Here is an 18,678-nt window from a genome sequence, read left to right on the forward strand (position 1 = left end):
CGAGAGTGTGAATTAACGTCGGAAGCCCATCCATACTATCGATTAGTAGATGCGGGACCTCAGCAGTGCTGTACACGTGTCATCCATCTATCGTTTATGGGTTTAATCCAAAGGTACAAAATTTGACAAATTTATGATGAAAAATCTGTCGACAGATGTGTAGACTCTCCCTTATATGTCAATGCATAACATATTCCCGTGATAACTTGCTGAGTATTGTAAATACTCACCCTTGCTCTTATAACCCCTTTTTCAGATCTGGGTCAAGAGGAGGACCCTTATGACTATTACTACGAAGACCCCGATAAATTAGAAAATCCCTAAAGGTTATACCTCACTAGTCAGAATGTATAGAAACTTCCGCTGTGTATTAATTAGATAGGTGAGTACCTATTATTGTAAAACCCTTAGTATTGTAAGACTTTAACATATGTAATGAAGAACCAGTTATATTGTATGTATCAATTTTACTGATCCAGGGATTGATACATTAATCTCAGTCGGATCCAAGTTATTGGTTTTGGGCTCCGACATATTTATATAACCCCTAAGGTGATTTCGGATAGTGTTTTTTTTATCTAATTTGTATATAAGTTAGATGAGTTTGATCACGTGATATACACATTGAACATATTTGTTAAAGATCTTTACTTAAGTTTTTTTTCCTTTACCCCTCGTTCGCTCTCACTTACAGAACGAGTACCAACATAATAATTGTATAGTATCATTGTATGGCATAAATTGATAACCTATATTGATGATATTTAAATTTGTTACAGTAGTTATTTAAAACCACTTGTTTAAGCTTTGAAGAGTGAAAAATCATTGTCCAAAACCATTTTAAGGGGTAATGCGAATTGTATTATAAAATTTAGATTGTTGGGTGTTTGATTTTAAAGTTTAGCTGTTAGACGGAATTCCATCCAAAATTTAAGAGAGGTATTGTATTTGGACTTTTTCTATTTCCTTTTCATTCTTAAAATTAAAAAGACTTGTTCTAATCCAATCAAGCAAAACAACGTATGGGACCCTAAACTATGAATCGAATCATCTCTCACAATGGATTGACCTAAGAAACAATCTGTTTTCAAGAAAGCCATTAATTAATAAACAAACCAAAACGCAAAAAGCAGGGGTGATGTCGAAAACCCTTTTTTGAGAGAGCACTGGTGATCGGCAGGAACATGAAATTCCTAATTCCTTCATGAGTCAGTTAAAAGTGTCAGCTGGGTCCTGTACAATGCTACTGTTGAAAATCTAATCAAAATTCGGCATTATTTTATCTAAAAATTCATTAGAAAAATCGAGACAACTATGTGCGGCGTGAGTGATCCATTACTTGTGCTAAACATAAAAATGCTAGAGGTAAAATTAGCAACTACGAACCCATTCAACACAAAAGAAATGAATGCCGGATTGAAACTCTAAAATTACCCGGAAGAAAAGCTAGTGCTTGGATCACTTTGATCCAGATGCAGTGCAGTTTATCCCACCAACAGAAAGAGCAGTCATGCTGTGAAGTGCTTCCCAAAATCTTAATCGCCCCAGACCTAATGACCATTTTTTTTAATGTAGTGTAAGGCTGGAGTCGCTGTAGCTAGTTTTTACTACTCCGTCCGTTTCGTTTATAATGTATCGGACTTTTACTAAGTTAAATTTTTGTGAGTTATTTGGCCAATTTATAGAAAATAGTAGTAAATTAATTAATTGTAATAAATCTAAAATTGAATATATTTAATGGTATGTTTTTAAATTGTGTTAAAAGCGTTGCAGTGTTTTTATGTGAACTTGATAAACTTAAAAGAAAATTTATTAGAAAAAATTGAAACGTTTTATAATATAAAACTGAGGGAGTAGTTGGTTAAGCGCATGTGCGTAGATCATCGGAGAAAATAATTAAAAGAGAGACGTGTAAACAGTATTACGCAAGTTGAATCTTATTTCGGTGAGCTGTCTTCCAGCTGATCCAGATGCAGATAGGTGGTATACACTAGTCTTTGCCAGCCAATTCTAGATGGAAAGGATCTGTACAAGCAAGGCCCATGCACTTTGGATAGGTCGCACTCGCCGACTTGTACATGCACAAGTTGTAGAATGGACGATGGATTTGGGATTTGAGTTGCTCTTCGTAGTGCACCTGCGCTGGCACTCAGATCTTCAGATTTTTCAGATTTTTTAGATGATGGAGAGCTTATCAAGATTGTATGTCGTAGGCTTGAGACGACAGTTATGCAACTTTTTACAAACTATGGATGGAGATTCACAAATAAACTTGAATAAATGTGTACTCCTTATCTCGGTTTGGTCTTTTATTTTATTGGGTGTGTTTAATTTTATTTTGAACTACACTCTTCGTTTGAGTGATACTTTGTAATAAGGGCCAATTACATATTTGCCACTATTTTGAATCGGTATTGTGAATTTGCCATTACAAAAAACATAATTACATATTTGCCACCAAAAACGATTGGAACCCAGCATACCTACCATCAAACTCACAGCATAGACTAACACCGTTAGAGTTTGGTTTTCATGAAAGTGAGGACAAGGATGCCCCTCCCCAGGAAATTGCAATTCTACCACTGGAGCATACAACCTAGTAAAATCATGCAGCATAAGAAAATAAAGAACAGTGGAACATATCAACATACCTCACAGGAAGATCGATCGTGACCTCACAGGAAGATCGATCGGGACCTAGTCCTCATCATTTTGTATAATCTATTCATCAAATGGAATCTTTAGTAGAATATAAACAACCTGTTGAAATGAAAATTGGACGGTGCGACGGTTCGTGTAAACCCCGACACGGACAGGCCATCACAAATGCGGAAATGCCAGCGATCAGATGATCCGATCCCCCTCCCCACTCCTCCACGTGGGTTCTTTTTTTTTTGTTGTACACCTCAAGTTTTCACATCTAAAGTTTATACACCTAAAGTTTAGAGACCCAAAGTTTATAAGTCAAAAGTTTATATATCCGATTCAAATTTGAATTTGAATTCAAATATTTTTTAATATAGTATTTATATACATCTAAAGTTTATACACCTAAAGTTTATAGACCCAAAGTTTATAATTCAAAAGTTTATATACCAGATTCAAATTTGAATTTAAATTATATCCAATTCAAATTTGAACTTGAATTCAAATATTTTTTATACATAGTATTTCTATACATTTAAAGTTTATACACCTAAAGTTTATAGACGCAAAGTTTATAAGTCAAAAGTTTACATACCCGATTTAAATTTGAATTTGAATTCAAATATTAGTTTATAGACCCAAAGTTTATAAGTCAAAAGTTTACATACCCGATTCAAATTTGAATTTGAATTCAAATATTAGTTTATAGACCCGTTTACATACCCGTTTGAAATTTAAATTTAAATTCAAATATTTTTATATATAGTATTTTCTATGCATAAAATTTTTCAACTTTGTTTTTTTATTTTTTTTTTAAATTTATGGTGTACTGGGAAGAGAAAAAAGTGAGGAGGAAGGAAGAGAGTAGAGTATAGAGGGGAGAGGGGGAGCGATCACCCGCCCATTAGCACCCCCTCACAAATGAGCAGTTCTCTGTGTCCTAGTGACCGTGCACAGCTCATGGTTTGCATCGATCAAAATGAGCTGTGGTATATTATCTCTCGTAGCTAGCTAACTAGCTATAGCTACATATATCTACAGTCAAACGCCCGGACCACGGGAATAATCCTATGCGCACGCTTCAAAGACTCGTCAACATCGTTGATTATCTTGACGGACTCGCTTTGCCGCCCAGCTTCGTCCTACATTTTGCTATACTAAAGTTGGTTCAAATTTTTGTAAAATAATAAGCCCATGATTTTTTAGCACTTAATTACATGTAATTATTGGTGATGTAGTTTACGAATAAACCCGCCCAAAGTAATGCATTTGTATTGTGCTTCGTGAAAAAATATATACAGTAATTCACACGTGTAAGCACGAATATATAACTACGGAACATCGTTTAATTAATTTCAATATTAGAAATTGTTATATATTCTCTCCGTATTTTTATGCGATGTTTTTTTTAAGAGATTTGCCTTTGATAACTTGTTATAACGTGATATAATGAGAGATGCCGTGTATATATATAAAATTGTACAATGTATTGTGGAAGTAGTTTCATAGGCAAAGCTAACAAAACTCAAATTATTTTTCATATGTCTCGGTCACGATCGATATAGGTTTGAACGTAAACATGCATTAGTCAAAGTTTCTAGAGGATGGTGTGTCATGGATTCTAGGACGTAATATAAAATGAGCGGTGGGAGTATATTATCTCAAGTTCATAGAATTGAAATTATATGTTTGCACCTCCACTATGTAATAATAAATTAATAGTGATCAAATACTTCACCCTTTTCTAAATAATTGTAAGTGTTAACTATTCCTCTTTCAATTCGCGCACTAATTAATTATGTTTAGATAGAATGTAATAATGACTTAATTTATAAGTGGAGTGTAAATTGCATGCTGTAAATGAGCAAAACTTGCCATAGACCAATGGAGAACCTACATGCGCGTGTGACCAATATATTGTCTAGATATGATGGATGGATAATAGCCGTCTAAATCATTGTTATTGCACCGAACCACTGAGAACAAGGCTGCCAAAATATGCACAAGTTGATGGAGCGGTACGTAATAGTCATGGGTGAATGCATGCACATGTGCTCGTGGACTAGAAACTGGGAGCATGAACAGTAGTATGCTTTTTTTCTTTTTCGGAAATCAATAGTAAGGTGGTTGTCTATATATGATCGTTAATTCCTCCTATATACTAGAAAAAAAATACTCGTGCGTTGTAATAGGTAAAAATATTTTTGGATGGCTATACATTTACTAGTTGGTTTTGCACCAAAAGCTCATTCCTTCATTCTTTTTTTAGTCTCAGCCTGCTCCCTTCCTTTGTTTGCATGCCTCTCTTTGACCCAAGTCAGAAGTAGAGCTCTAGGTCTAGCTCGCATAGCCGACTACCGTCTTCAACCTTCGAAAAACAGTCTCATATCTGTACGATGCCAAAACCGATCCTCTCCATCAAATCCAGTTGAAATCTTTCTCATCTCTTTTGATATACCCGATCTCCTCTTTCCTTATTATCAAAATCAGAGTGAATCCACAAAATTCGGGATAAAACAGTGACTTTTAAATCGAGATTAAATTCGGTGAATTGAACTAGAATTGTAAGGGAAAATCATGGGGAAAATGATGAGAAAATAGTGGTGAATGATTTTTTCAATCAATTTGAGGAGGGAACACATGGGGAGGTAGTTTGACGTGGCGGCGGCGCTAGAGTTCGGCTCGGCGATGAAAAAAATATGGAAGATAAAAAAACAAATCTTTACCGCGTGTGAAAAACTGCAGGGTACACTCAGAATATGCCATAGGTGCCGGTTTGTAAGTGTCCATTAATCCGGCACCAATTAGTCAGCACCAATAGCGAAAACCAACATATATGAAAAAAAATAGAACCGGCATCTATAGGTTTGCACGAGCCAAAAAAAAAAGAGCCGGCTCGAATCAAGCCGAACTCACCAACGACGTCACCACGTCTGCCCCACATTAATTTCTCCTGACATTCCCAAATCAAATTGAAATCCCCACATCGACATCACAGATCGACATCCCCAAATCAAATTTAAATCCCCGCATCGACATCACAGATCGAATGAACAGTCAACATCAAAATCATTTAGAAATTCACAAAAACATCTAAAGAAAACTACAATGGAGACTGGGGAGAGGAGGGGAGGGGAGGGCAGGGCTGGCCACTGGGTTTCTCTGCTCCACCTTCTTCCTTGACGTAGGGGGAGGGGAGAGCGCCGCCACCTGCCGCCCGCCTCCTCCCCTCAGGCGCCGCCACTTGCCGCCTGCCGCCTTCCCTCGTGCACCGCAGCCTACCGCCCCCCGCCCCCTCCCCCCCTCCCGCCACATCTGGCAGAGGGGAGGGCGTCGCCGCCGTCTGCCGCCTCCCATCGGGTGCCGCCTCCCCTCCCACCAGATCCAGCGGAGGGGATGCCGGATCCAATGGAAGGGGAGGGCTCTATCGCCGCCCGCCGCTCCCGACAATGAACGGAGAGGAGGACGGACGGAGGGAGGGAGGATTAGATGGAGGAAGGGGAGGACGGCTGGGAGGGGGGCGGCGACAGGGAGGGCGGTAGAGGAGAAGGCGAGGGGGGAGGGGTGCGACAGAGAAGTGAGAAGAGTAGAGGCGAGTGGATAAGCGCTTCTCGTGTGCGCGTGCGAGTGGATATAGGCGGCCGGCTCAGCTCACCCCTTTCGGCTCGATTGGGTATAGGTGCTGGTTGTTTAAAAGAACCGGCACTTATAATACATTAAACTGACATCTATAATATTGGTACCTGTTTTTTATTTTTAAAAAACCAACACCTATAATAAGAACCGACACCTATGCATCTTAAAGGCGCCGGTTCTTATTTTTTTTTCATCATGTGGAGGTGGGAAAAAACTTATAGGTGTCGGTTTTAAATGAACTGGCACCTATAAAGCTAATCTCCATGAGGGTTTTTTACTAGTGGTAAAAAAATAGCGAAAAAGCCGGATGGAAAAAAAACCGGAAAAAAGGCAAGGGAATAAAAAAGAAAGTAAAAGAAACAACGGATGGAAAAAACTGAAAAAAACTAAGAAAAAAGGCGCGCGGGAAAAAGACAAAACGAAAAAAAGGTCTAACTATATTTATACCGTCATATTTTTTATCAAAAAAATAGTCAGCGTGTATTTATATTGTAAGTCTCAAAATTACATATGTAAGTCCCAAAATTACATGTGTAATTTTAGTGTATTTATAATGTGAGTTCTAAAGTTACGTATGTATTTACAAGGAACAATATAGCGTCTCCTTTTCTATGATTACCTTATTTTGATGTAATAATTTGGTGTTAATCATATTCTTATGAACTAGCGTGTGAACACACATTATGGTAGAGACACGGAAGTACTCCGGCATGAATCTAATAGGAGATCCCAGGGATACAAATCTGACTGTAATCTAACAAGATTTATGGCGATATAATTATAGCAAAACCGAAAAAAAAACGGAGAGGAAAAAAGGAAAAAAGGGCAAAAAAAAAAGAAGAAGAAAAAAGCAAAGCAAAAGAACATGGGTCGATAACTAGTGGCCAACTAGATCAGCGCGTGGGCATGATCAAAATTCAAAAGCAATGTGTACATGTAAATAAACTAGGAAATTTTGAATAAGATTTCCAGCCAACCTAGTGTGTGGAATGCATATGGTCATATTTTCCGTATGGGCCGGGGGAGTCTTCTATTTTGGATCAATGCGTGCAGAATTGCGAACGAATATATTCCGGATGAAACTATGCATGTTGCGCCGATGAAATGCCAAAAACCAGGGCAGCTACATCTGCATCCATGCAGCAGCAGCCAAAAACCAAATTTAGTGAACAATTCAACAAGACAATACCACTGCCTCTGCATGCATGGAGGATGGATCAGCACCTCTATCCTTCTATCTCTTCCCCAAACAAATTTAGCAAAACTTTGAACAAGACAATACCACTGCCTCTGCATGAATGGAGGATGGAGCAGCACCTCTCTCCTCTCCTAAATTACTTATCTGATTTACGATCCGACTTAACCACTGTATTCATTGAAATTGAATCTTTAAATTAAAATATTACATGATTATATTTATCACAAAAATATAAATGATTATATCCAAAATTGAAATATTTATGATACATAAAATATCTAGTTATAATTGTTGAAACATCATAAATATATGTTAAAATATAAAAGATAGCCTGTGCAACATTTAACAATAAACTAAGTAACGAAACGTCGGAAAAATATCCAAATAATACTGTGCATGGGCACATTATAAGAAAAACTTCATTTGCAAAAACAAAAAAAAAGAATATGCAATATAGTCGAATTTCAGTTAGAATCACGAGAGATCTTTCGAAAAAGCTTAATTACCATGAATACAATGATACAGCCGGCTTAATTATATATCAGCTACATCATTTAGACTAAAAAAGTCATTTGAAGTGTGTTAAGTGGAGCTTCTCTTAGCTAGCTACTTGCACTCCTATACTACCATGAAGACAGAAGAGAGGGAAATCTCGATGGGAGAGAGAGGAGATGGGTAGAAATTAGTGGGTGGTGTGTTAGTTAGCTGAGAGCGGGGGTATGTCTGATTTTTTTTTTCTTGACGAGATTGGGCGCATGACAGTGAGCATTTTCCATCATATATTCCTCACAGAATAGACACCCAGTCACAGCTCATAGTATTTGCATCCCCACAGGTCACGGCATTATCATTTAAGAAAATGGCAAGTGCCATTGGCCTTCCTAGCTCTCTGCCGGCTATAAAACGGTGCCTTGGGGGAGCATGCAATACCACAGCAAATCACTCCACTCCTCCACTCATACACCACCACACTGCACACACACCCAACAAAGATGAAGCTTACCATGAAGCTTTCCATCGCCCTGGCCTGCTTCCTCTTCTTCCTCGCGGCGGCGACCACCGCCTCCGCGCAGTGCACGTTCGAGATCCTCGTCAAGACCGACGGCCGGAGGAACGCCGGCACCGACGCCCGCGTCTCGCTGCAGGTGCGCGCCGCCAGCGGGCCGACGCTGACGATCACCAACCTGGAGTCGTGGGGCCAGATGGCCGCCGGCCACGACTACTTCGAGAAGGGGAACCTCGACCGGTTCAGGGGCGCCGGCGCCTGCATGCCGTCGGAGCCCTGCAACATGGTGCTCACCTCCGACGGGTCCGGCAACAAGCCCGGGTGGTACGTGAGCTACGTGATGGTGACGCAGCTCGGGCAGGGGAGCCTCCCGTCGATGACGCACCGGTGGGCGGTGGATCAGTGGCTGGCCATTGACGAGGCACCGCACATGCTCACCGCCGAGCGGAGGGGCTGCGGCATTGGCGCAGCGGCGCCATGATCATCGAGGTAGCTGCCTATAGCTCCATCGACCAGTGTTGTCTCTGCGTGCATCAGCATGCTAGTAACTTAAATTAATAATAAGTTCCAGGTCTAAGCCCTGTACTATGTGTGGGGCACAGTGTCTGCTTTGCCAATGTAACGTGATCATAATAAGTCAATTCAATTCAGAGAGTGAATTGCAGTTTGTGCCATCTTTCGTTAACAAAGGTTTATAGTTACTGAGTTGCTCGCTCCCAGCAAGATGCCGAAATATTATTTTTAAGTGTGTATGATGCTTTCACGAAAACAAGAGGATACCATGTGCAATAGTGCTACGCGTTGGAATTGGTAGCTAAGAAGCATTTATGTCAGTTTGGATGGTATAGTACTTATAAAATTTTGTGCTAGAATAACGTACCCGACCCTTTCAGAAGATAAAGAAGTAACACCAGTGGATAAAAAAAAACCGTCACATGCCCTGTTCCCTATAAATAAGGAGATCCAATTTTTTTTTTTTTGAGATCCCCTCTTCTTCCTCCTCAAGCCCCTATCACAATTGACAATAGCAGACCTCATACTACACCAAGACTCATATCGGATCTATTCATCCTATTTAAAAAATATACCTAATTATCTTTTATTTTTGTTGTATATCCAAAGTGCGCTACCGTGGAGCGTAGAGTTGTATTTTCTTTGTTTTAAAATAAATCAACTTCTAGAGTTTAAATTTGTCCTAAAAACCAATTTCTAACTTCTTACCTACCATTAATATGCAAATCGAGAAATTTTAATCATTCACTACCCTTACCTATCTATCCACCAATATAACTTATCTATTAATTAGAGATATTTTGGTCTATTGTTATTATTCTACCGGAAGAGAATAGCTACTGGAGAAGGGATAAGAACGATACCGGGCACCAGCTATTCTCCAAAATGTCCCCTAACTAATGATTATGTTGCTCTCATCTCTCTTTTAAAAATTCACTACTAAAATTTATATGGTTTCCTTAGTCACCCCACTCGATCTTGTCCTATTTTCGGGTTCCAGGAATTTCCACCAATACCAAATGCAAGCAACATCTCAATAATATATGTACGTTATTCAACAACTAAAAAGACCAAAGCTTTCGATAAAGCTCGTTGAGCAAATAGCCTATTTATTAGATAAAATATTACCATTACATATGTTATACAGTACTCTCTCCATCCAAAAAAACGAATCATATATCCAGATTCTTCGTAGTACTAAGATGTGTCACATTTAGTACTATGTTGATTTTTTATAGGACAGAGAGAGTATATACACGATGGCCCATTACGCGGCAAAGCAGCGTCTCTTTTATAGTTAGTTGAGAGTGAATATTATGAACGAAAATTTACGCCATCGAACCTTCGCGCCGTGAGCCTCTTCTACCAAAAATAAATAAAAATTAAACGGAGGAAAACGTTCCCCTCTTTCTCACTGGGGCTCTCGGCGGAGTCTCGGAATCGGCGCCGTTCGTCGGAATCCGATTCCGATTTCCAAGTTTCCCCACGCAATGCCCATATAGCCCCACCAGCCGCCTGCCTCGGTACGTATCTCTCTCGAGTCTCGACCCACCGCGTATTCCAATCCATCCAACCGTCGCCTTCTGGGTTGCCTGCTTGGTTTTCCAGCCAGCGCCATGGATTCACGCTCCTCCGTCAAACGGTGAGTCCTCCATGCGCCTCTGGTTCGAGGAATCTAGTTTTTATACTTCATTTTCCGAACGACGAATCTATCTCTGCTGCTTCTCAATCGCATCCACCAGAGCCTCAATCTACTGCTGCTGCTGTGCCTCGCTCACAATGGATTAGATCTTTGAAATGATACATCTTTAAAAGAAACTTTTTTGTTTTATTAATTGACTAGAAAAATGTCCGTGCATTACAACGGGTGAAAAATTTCTAATGATAATATATATTTTTCATGCATAACCATGTCAATGGCAATGTTTGTATGGATCGTTTGTAGCTAAAACAATCAGAAAATTGGAACATCTTCAATATAATAGACCAACCTCGACGATGGCAACCTTACCGATGTTTACTTTATCTAAAATAATTGGATTATTCATGTGACAACATGCATATAATCTAAAATACTCTTTCAATCTCATTCCTGCAACCAATAATAGGACCAATTAAATCTTACCCTGTCTCGCATGACCAAGTCTACACAAAATAGAGTCATTGAGCACTCTTCTCTAAATAACAATTAAAAATATGTTTATTTTTTAATATTATTTTCATATAATATGTTATCAAGAATAGTAGCTATACTTAACAAAAATAGGTTGATAATACATGAGAATAAATGACGAAACAAAAGTCGTAGAGGAGATGGAAAAAACCGATGGATCCTATCCGACCCAAGCATCCATCAATTCAGCTTTTTTTTAATGACCGTTTTCTCAGAGCGGATTGTATTTTTATAAATGGTATTTTTTTTGCATGATTTTTTCAAACTATTTTTTATGAAATGGTGTGTTTTTCTGATAGTTTTTCCCCTGCAGGTTTTTTTTTTTGCTTTTTTACGGATGAAGGAAACCCTTTTTTGTTCTCGTTCTTTTTTTTTGTTTATATTAGAGATAGAGAATAGATATATACATACTACTAAAACAAATTAAAATTGGTTCTTTTTGCCGTGCTCTTTTTTCTGACTTTTTAATCGGACTCTCTTTTTTTCTAGGTTGTTTTTTATTTGGACTGGTAGTAAAGGCCGTGCTTTTTTTTCCCGACTTTTCGTTGTCTAGTTTTTCCCCTTTTGGAATTGAATCTACGTTTATTATTTTTCTTTTTTTTCGCCGCTTTCGTAGGGGAGACAGACTTTTTTTTGCTTTTTTTTTTTGCAAAACAGACTCAAACATGGATGACAAATCGTGGAAATATCTTTAATTTTTATAACCTACTCAAACACGAATGACGAATGGCGGAAGCATCTTTAATTTTTATAATAGTAGAGATCGGACAATTATTTTTGGGAATAAGACATATTCGTTTTTTCCCCCGATTTTTCTTTTACCGCGTCAGATTTGGTTTTTCTTTTCTTTTTTTCACACGTTTTCTTTCGCTCGGTTTTTTTGGATCGGATAATTTTGGTTTTTTTTCGTCCGGTCTTTTTCCGCCCTTTTTTCGGATCGGACATATTTGCAGATTTGGTTTTTCTTTTCTTTTATTCGCACGTTTTTTTCGCCCGGTTTTTATGGACCAGACAATTTTGGTTTTTTTTCGCCTATTTTTTCTGGACGTTTTCTTTCACCGGTTTTTTTAGATCGGACAATTTTGGGTTTTTTTGCCGGTTTTTTCGCCTCTTTTTTCTGGATTGGGCAGATTTGGTTTTTCTTTTCTTTTCTTCCGCACGTTTTTTCACCTAGTTTTTTTGATCGGACAAATTTGGTTTTTTCGCCCGGTTTTTTTGACGGACGATGGAAGCACCTCTTATTTTTTTAAGTAGTAGAGATAGTGGATTCCAATAGACATAGTGATAGCCCTAGGGGTGAAAACGGTAACGATAATTACCGGCCGACCGGCGTTCGTTTTCGACTTTCTACCGGCCGAGCTATATGGAAATGGTAATCGACCGAAACAAAAATAAAAATGGTAAAAAATATGGAAATGAAAATGGAAATGGTTTTGCTGTTATACCGATCGTTTCCGTATTTACCGTATCATAGCCCCACCAAACGAAGGGAGAAAAAAAACAACACAATGGTCTGCGTCACATAACATTTTTTTACTTTCGGCATGATGAACATCTCTCTAGTTTCAAACAAATTTGTTGTTGTTTGCTTTGTGTTTACCGCTAAAGATATCTCAGGTGACATATCCTGGTGGTTGTCTTTCAGGAGCCCCAGAAAACCATTACCACCGGAAGCGTGTCAAGGCAAGAGCAGCTATTTTCAGGAGCACCATGCCATGCTTGAAAATAAGGGAAAATCTCCATACCACCACGCTCTGCACGCATGGCGCTTCGCCTTCTGTCCACCGATCTCAGATTCCCCACAGGCAGCCACCGTGATTCCACCAATTAAAAGAAAAAAACTACAAGGATGACTTAGAACACCACATCAGCATCATAAAAAAAGCCTTGAATTCCTACAACATGGCCAATGATAACTTGGACTACGAGTTTACAGGAGGTATGAGGATAAGCATCATCGACGAGTTTGGATCAACCTACCATCACTGCAACTTTCTTGTCTTCTCCCCTACCATGCGAACCATCCATCTCTTCACGGAGTTCGATGCCAACACCCAGGACGAACGTGGCGTGCACGTGTTCTGCCCCATCTTCCTTCGTCGCAAGGAGTTTGGCATTTGCTATGGTTGTGGACTTATGCACCCTAGAACTGATGATTACGTTGCAGGTCGTACCAACATTTGGACTCCCTACGGAGAAGAGGAGGAGGAGGATTTTGACTAAAGAATTTCTGTGTATTCATTCAGCAACATGTCAACTTATTTTATGTTTTGGAGTGTGTTTTGAACTGCTGTTTATCTTGAGATATCTTTTGTGACCTTCATGGAATGCCGTACCACCTTGTTTTCAGTAAAATTTCGTTTGTGATCCTCATGAAGATACAAAGTGCTATACCACCTTTTTTTTTATTTTTTAGTAATATTTTAATTTCTCTATACTGTGGATCGAGATACCTCCAGGAACTGACTCAAGACTAACATCCCATATATACCAAAGCATTATACCAAATAATAGCCCATATATCACAAAGGTTATATAGGCCCAATTAACATCCAATATTACACAGGCCCAATTAATATCCAATATAAAAATACAAACCCAGTTAACATACATGGAAACAGGTTCACCGACTACTCAGTGACCACAACAAGCTCATGTACATGGCACTGACCATAGCAAAACAAACAACGTGCATTAGTAAAAACCAGTCTTGCTACTGCAATGGCGCTCCTTGAAAAGATCAATTGCTGCAGGCGGCGGCACATCTTCATACTTAGCTTTGCTTCCGAAACTGCATGCAAACAATTTGTAAATTCAATGACATCGCTCTCCAAAAGTTTTTCCATATGCATATTTAAAATGCTAGGTACAACATACCATCACTGTAAAGTTTCCCTATCCATAATGCCATCCAATGTGTGAATGAAATATGGGTGCTAGGTGCATACCCAGTGAGTATTATCCACCATGTCTCAGAACCACCATAAGGGTTTATATAGTTAAAAAACAGTAGCCTAAATAAAAATATAGTGAGTGATGGTACATAAGTATTACCAACTCCTAAAAAATGCACGTCTACCTTCAGTGGCTCAAACATGAGACTTCCAAACTCAATCTAAAAAAAATAGCTATTATGCATATAACAGAATTTAGGTACACCTCATACTAGTAAATCAGATCAAAGGAACTTATGCGCAAAGTAGATCATGAGCAATATTTTAATTTATCAAATAACAGTAAAAAGGAACTGGCAAATTTTTCATGTATCTTACCACGACATGGCACTTCACAATGTAGCTCCAATAGGCCGTCCTTTGCTGGTTCTGAACATTCTCATGGTTTTAGTTCATTTTCGGACACATGTCCTACAGAAAAGCAAACTACAAGATAAGCAGCTTACTTATATCACGTAAACAAAAACGACAAGTCATACACAACATTTACAGATGGAGAGAAAAGACACGTTTTATGATTTTCACAATATTTACATATGAATAAAAAATATATTCTATGATTTTCACTTGAATACAAGACTAGATCAGTCAACAATATTAAATGACAAAAAGTCATCAACAACAAAATTGTATAACTCATCAATATCTATAACTTTTATTTTGATCATTTTGCTATATGACTTTGTTTCAATAATTTGAATTTGAATTTGAATTTCAAATTTTGACAACTTCAAAAAACATTTTCAAATATTAAATGATTTCAACTGAAAAATTCATCAACTACAAAGTTGTATAACTCATCAATATCTATAACTTTTATTTTGGACATTTTCTTCATCCGACGAAGTGATAGTAATGTTGATCATAAAAATTACATACCTCTCTTATAGTTTATAAACTATATAAGAGATATGTACATTTTGTGAACAATGTTACAAATCACTTTCTCTGTTGCTGAAAAGAAAAAAAAAAATCTTGCTGACATGGTCTTCTTTGCAACCTGGAATGGTCAGTTTAGGAACCTGGAATGTTGTCCTTGCACAACTAACGAAGTAATGATATGGTCTTGATTTGCAGGATAAGGAGACTAGGAGGGTGATTGGGAGGATCTACTACTTCTTTGTTGGATCTGCCACTTCTTGCAATCAGCAAACATACGTAAGAAAGTGCCTTTAGCAAATTGATCTCTTCAAACTCCTATCTAAACATGAACAATAAGTCCTCGATCGGCCTTGAGTGATTAGGGAATGTCATATATATAGCATTTGAATGAACTTAGCTTCAGTCTTAAGACTCTTGGTGCGATTACAAACTCTGAACTCAAGTGGAGAACACCTCTCTTTTTAGGTCAACATTCTGAATCTGCATTGGCAACATGCAGGCATCTTTGAAGGGTTTCTCAATGGGTCTATGAGGGCACCAATTACACACTAATAATTTAGCATTTAAGCTGTAGGAAGCCTGTCGATCTCCTGTCATGTATACAGAAATAGGAGCTTTGAAGTCTTGTGCATCTGAAGCCCAGAATACATGAAGCTCCTATGCTGAGTTTTTATCATCACTATGAATTTCTAAAGATGCCCTGTACACTTGAAAGTTCACTGCTGAATTTTCGAGCTTTTACTATTGTTCTAAAATTCTTGAGATGTACTATCAGGACTCAAAAGTTGAGTGTCTCACTCCATTGCATCTTGTTTTTAAGATACTTAAATAGAGGAGCAATTAGAACAATGAGATGCCATTCAATCGTTTGAACTATTTTGTCACGTGAGGAAACCTGGGGAGTAGTTTAATATTCTTTTTTGTTCACTATTTTCTCTCTATTTTTGATCTATCAAACAGATGCATAATAAGATGCTAGCCTCGTCATCAATGAAATGTGTGCACTGCATATTTCTGTTGGTTGTTTCACAAATTCATAATATTTGATCTATCATCTCATTTATTTTCAGAAATGGTTAAGATTGTTGGGGGCTCCACACCATCAAGTACAAAATCAGGTTAGCCATGTGCATGTTATTGACTCGAATGATGCACTTTTTGCATGCTAATTTCGCCCATGTCTTCCTTTCTTATGCCCTCTTGCAAATATATAATTTTTTTTGAGAAATTTAACGATTTACTATTAACAAACGCCCGATTATTTATTCTTTTTTAAAATGTGATCATTTTGCTCATAAAATGTGACCTATTTTAAGCAAGCCATGCTTTAGTTCCTTTTTAAAAAATTGCATTCAAATAACAGTGCATTAGCACAAAAATGTGCCGTTGTCTGCTGGGCTATTTTTCTCTCAAAGGTTTAGAAGTGACAAATTAAAAATCTTGGACTATTGAAGTCATATACTTGGAGGATGATCCCCTGGTCAACGACGTAGTAATATGCCCGTGTATCTTGTTCTTTAGATACAGATCTTAGCTAGGATTTGGGATGAAAGCAAAAAAAGATGCGTTCACATGTATAACGGTCACAGAGGACCAATTAGAACAATCAGATTTATATCCCTGGGATTCATGTTCTGGGCAGAAATTCTGTTTAAATCTGCAAATATTATTTTATACCATATTTTTAAATTAGATAGGATGTGGAACTTCCTGCTACTATTGGTGTTTCAGTAATCTGTATTGGCAATACAGTTGTTCTCATGGAATTAATATGTTTGCATCTATTCATATAATCTCTTGTCCAATAATTTTCTGTACCTTTCTGGGATATATTGTGATGTAACTATAGCAGTTGTTCACTGATTAATACACCTTCTAGGTCTGCACTTTGAATCTTTATGTGGACTTCCACCAACTGAACTTGGCCACTGACTAACTATGATTTTGAATGGTATTGATTGGATGTGTGATGGAATCGGTTCACATTTTTTGTCCTGTACAATATGAGTGTGATGTGTGAACTGTTAGATTTTTGTGATTTGATTACTGGCACAATGTGATGCAATCGGTTGAACTTCTTTGTCATGTGTGGAAACCCGGGGAGAATTTGTTTGTCTATATTTTATACACGCTTGTAAAATTTAATTGTGAATTGAGATTGTAAATATGGTGCTCTAGAAAAAAAAACTACAGTTAGCTATGGATTTAAATTAATACTCTCTTCGTTTCATATTAGAAGTCGTTTTGATTTTCTGCAGTCAAACTTCTTAAAAGTTTAATTAAGTTTATAGAAAAGTCTATGTACTTAGTACCTATTCAGCATTTATTTAATAAAAAAATATGGGACCCACCTATCATACTCTTCTTCCCCTCTTCCTCTCTCTCTCCTCTCTAGCTCTTCCTCTCTCTCTTGCAGCGCGCACGGCAAGGACGGGCGGTGGGCGTGGGCGGTCGGCGAGGATGGCGTAGGGACGGGCGGTCGGCGAGGACGACGGTGCGGACGTCGGCACTCAAGACGGCATGCACGGTGCGGCGGCAGGAAGGCGTTCGGTGCTGCGGTCCGGGAGGGAGCAGCGGCGGCAAGGGACACAGATGCAGCGACCACACGGGAAGCAGAGGCGGCAGCGGCGAACTCCGCCTCCGCCACTGGTCGGGATGGCGCTCGGGATGAGGGTGGTGGCTGGTGGCGGAGGCGGCTGGAGGCAGAGCTCGGGATGAGGCGAGGCTACGGCGGTGAGGTTGGCTCTGCAAGCACGATAGAGGAGGCGAGGCGACAGCGGAAGAGCGTGGCTGCGGAGGAAGTGAGGCGGCGGCGGCGACGGCGTCGACTTTTTCATTGACAACGGCCCGGTCGACCACTACGACGACCTCGCCAGTCGCATCCATGACCCCGATGGATCTCCGATGCCGTTGCCCTTGTCCAGGAGCATCTCCGATGGCTTCCCCGTGCTGTAGAACGCGAAGTAGAGCACGGACTGGATCCACGTCATCTCGGTGCAGTCGCTCGCCATCACGTTGAGCTCCAGGAAGGTGTCGGCCATGGTGGCGACGAGGCCGGCACACGGTACAGGGGCACGACGACGCGAAGGAAGGCGTCGTTGGGAAGGGACGACGCCACATGCTGCCACTTGATGAGGAGGTTGGTGGCGGACTGGTTTCTTGAGCGGTGGACGGTGAACACCGTGACGGTGGCCGGAATGGGGACAAGCCGGAGCTTCCAGGACAAGACGATCCCGAAGTTTCTGCCGCCTCCGCCTCGGATGGCCCAGAAGAGGTCCTCCTCCATGGTGGCCCTGTCGAGGAGCCTCCCCTTGGCGTCCACCATGGTGGCGTCGAGGACGTGGTCGGAGGCGAGGCTGTGTGCTTCCGCAGCATCAGGTCGAAGCCGCCGCCGTTGAGGTACCCGCCGATGCCGAACGTCGGGCCGACACTTCTGGGGAACCTAAGGCGGGAGGTTTTGTTGGTGATGGCATAGTACACCTCGCTGAGCATTTTGCTGGAGCCGACCCACGCTGTCTGGCCACGGACGTCGACCACCCGCCGCCGCCGCCGCTCGACCTGCGCCGTCGGCCCGAGAGAGAGGGGGCGAGAGAGAGACAAGTGATAGAGTATATATGAATTTATATAAATATTTCCCATTGCAACGCATGGGCACCTAACTAGTATTTAT

The 18,678-nt window shown here is 39.7% G+C and overlaps 1 protein-coding gene, 1 long non-coding RNA gene and 1 pseudogene across 2 annotated transcripts; 2 read left to right on the forward strand and 1 right to left on the reverse strand.

Annotated features, from left to right (window-relative positions):
• Positions 1 to 8,411: 8,411 nt before the first annotated feature.
• On the forward strand, positions 8,412 to 9,160 carry LOC4348445 (PLAT domain-containing protein 3). The gene has a single exon (XM_015757734.3). It carries the CDS (start codon positions 8,473 to 8,475, stop codon positions 8,965 to 8,967), a length of 495 nt encoding a protein of 164 aa, XP_015613220.1. The 5' UTR covers positions 8,412 to 8,472; the 3' UTR covers positions 8,968 to 9,160.
• Positions 9,161 to 15,195: 6,035 nt separating this feature from the next.
• Positions 15,196 to 16,971, forward strand: LOC112936677 (uncharacterized). Its single transcript, XR_003239087.2, has 3 exons — positions 15,196 to 15,284; positions 16,079 to 16,126; positions 16,888 to 16,971. It is a non-coding gene; the product is annotated as an uncharacterized lncRNA (long non-coding RNA).
• An 877-nt stretch (positions 16,972 to 17,848) lies between these two features.
• LOC107278376 (monolignol oxidoreductase AtBBE-like 15) lies at positions 17,849 to 18,500 on the reverse strand (annotated as a pseudogene).
• Positions 18,501 to 18,678: the final 178 nt, after the last annotated feature.

The sequence above is a fragment of the Oryza sativa genome, chromosome 10, assembly GCF_034140825.1.
Source record: "Oryza sativa Japonica Group chromosome 10, ASM3414082v1".
Lineage (NCBI taxonomy): Eukaryota > Viridiplantae > Streptophyta > Magnoliopsida > Poales > Poaceae > Oryza > Oryza sativa.

Bases quoted from the DNA above. Each gene is read 5' to 3' on its own strand.
- LOC4348445 (XM_015757734.3), top strand. From the start codon at position 8,473: ATGAAGCTTACCATGAAGCTTTCCATCGCCCTGGCCTGCTTCCTCTTC.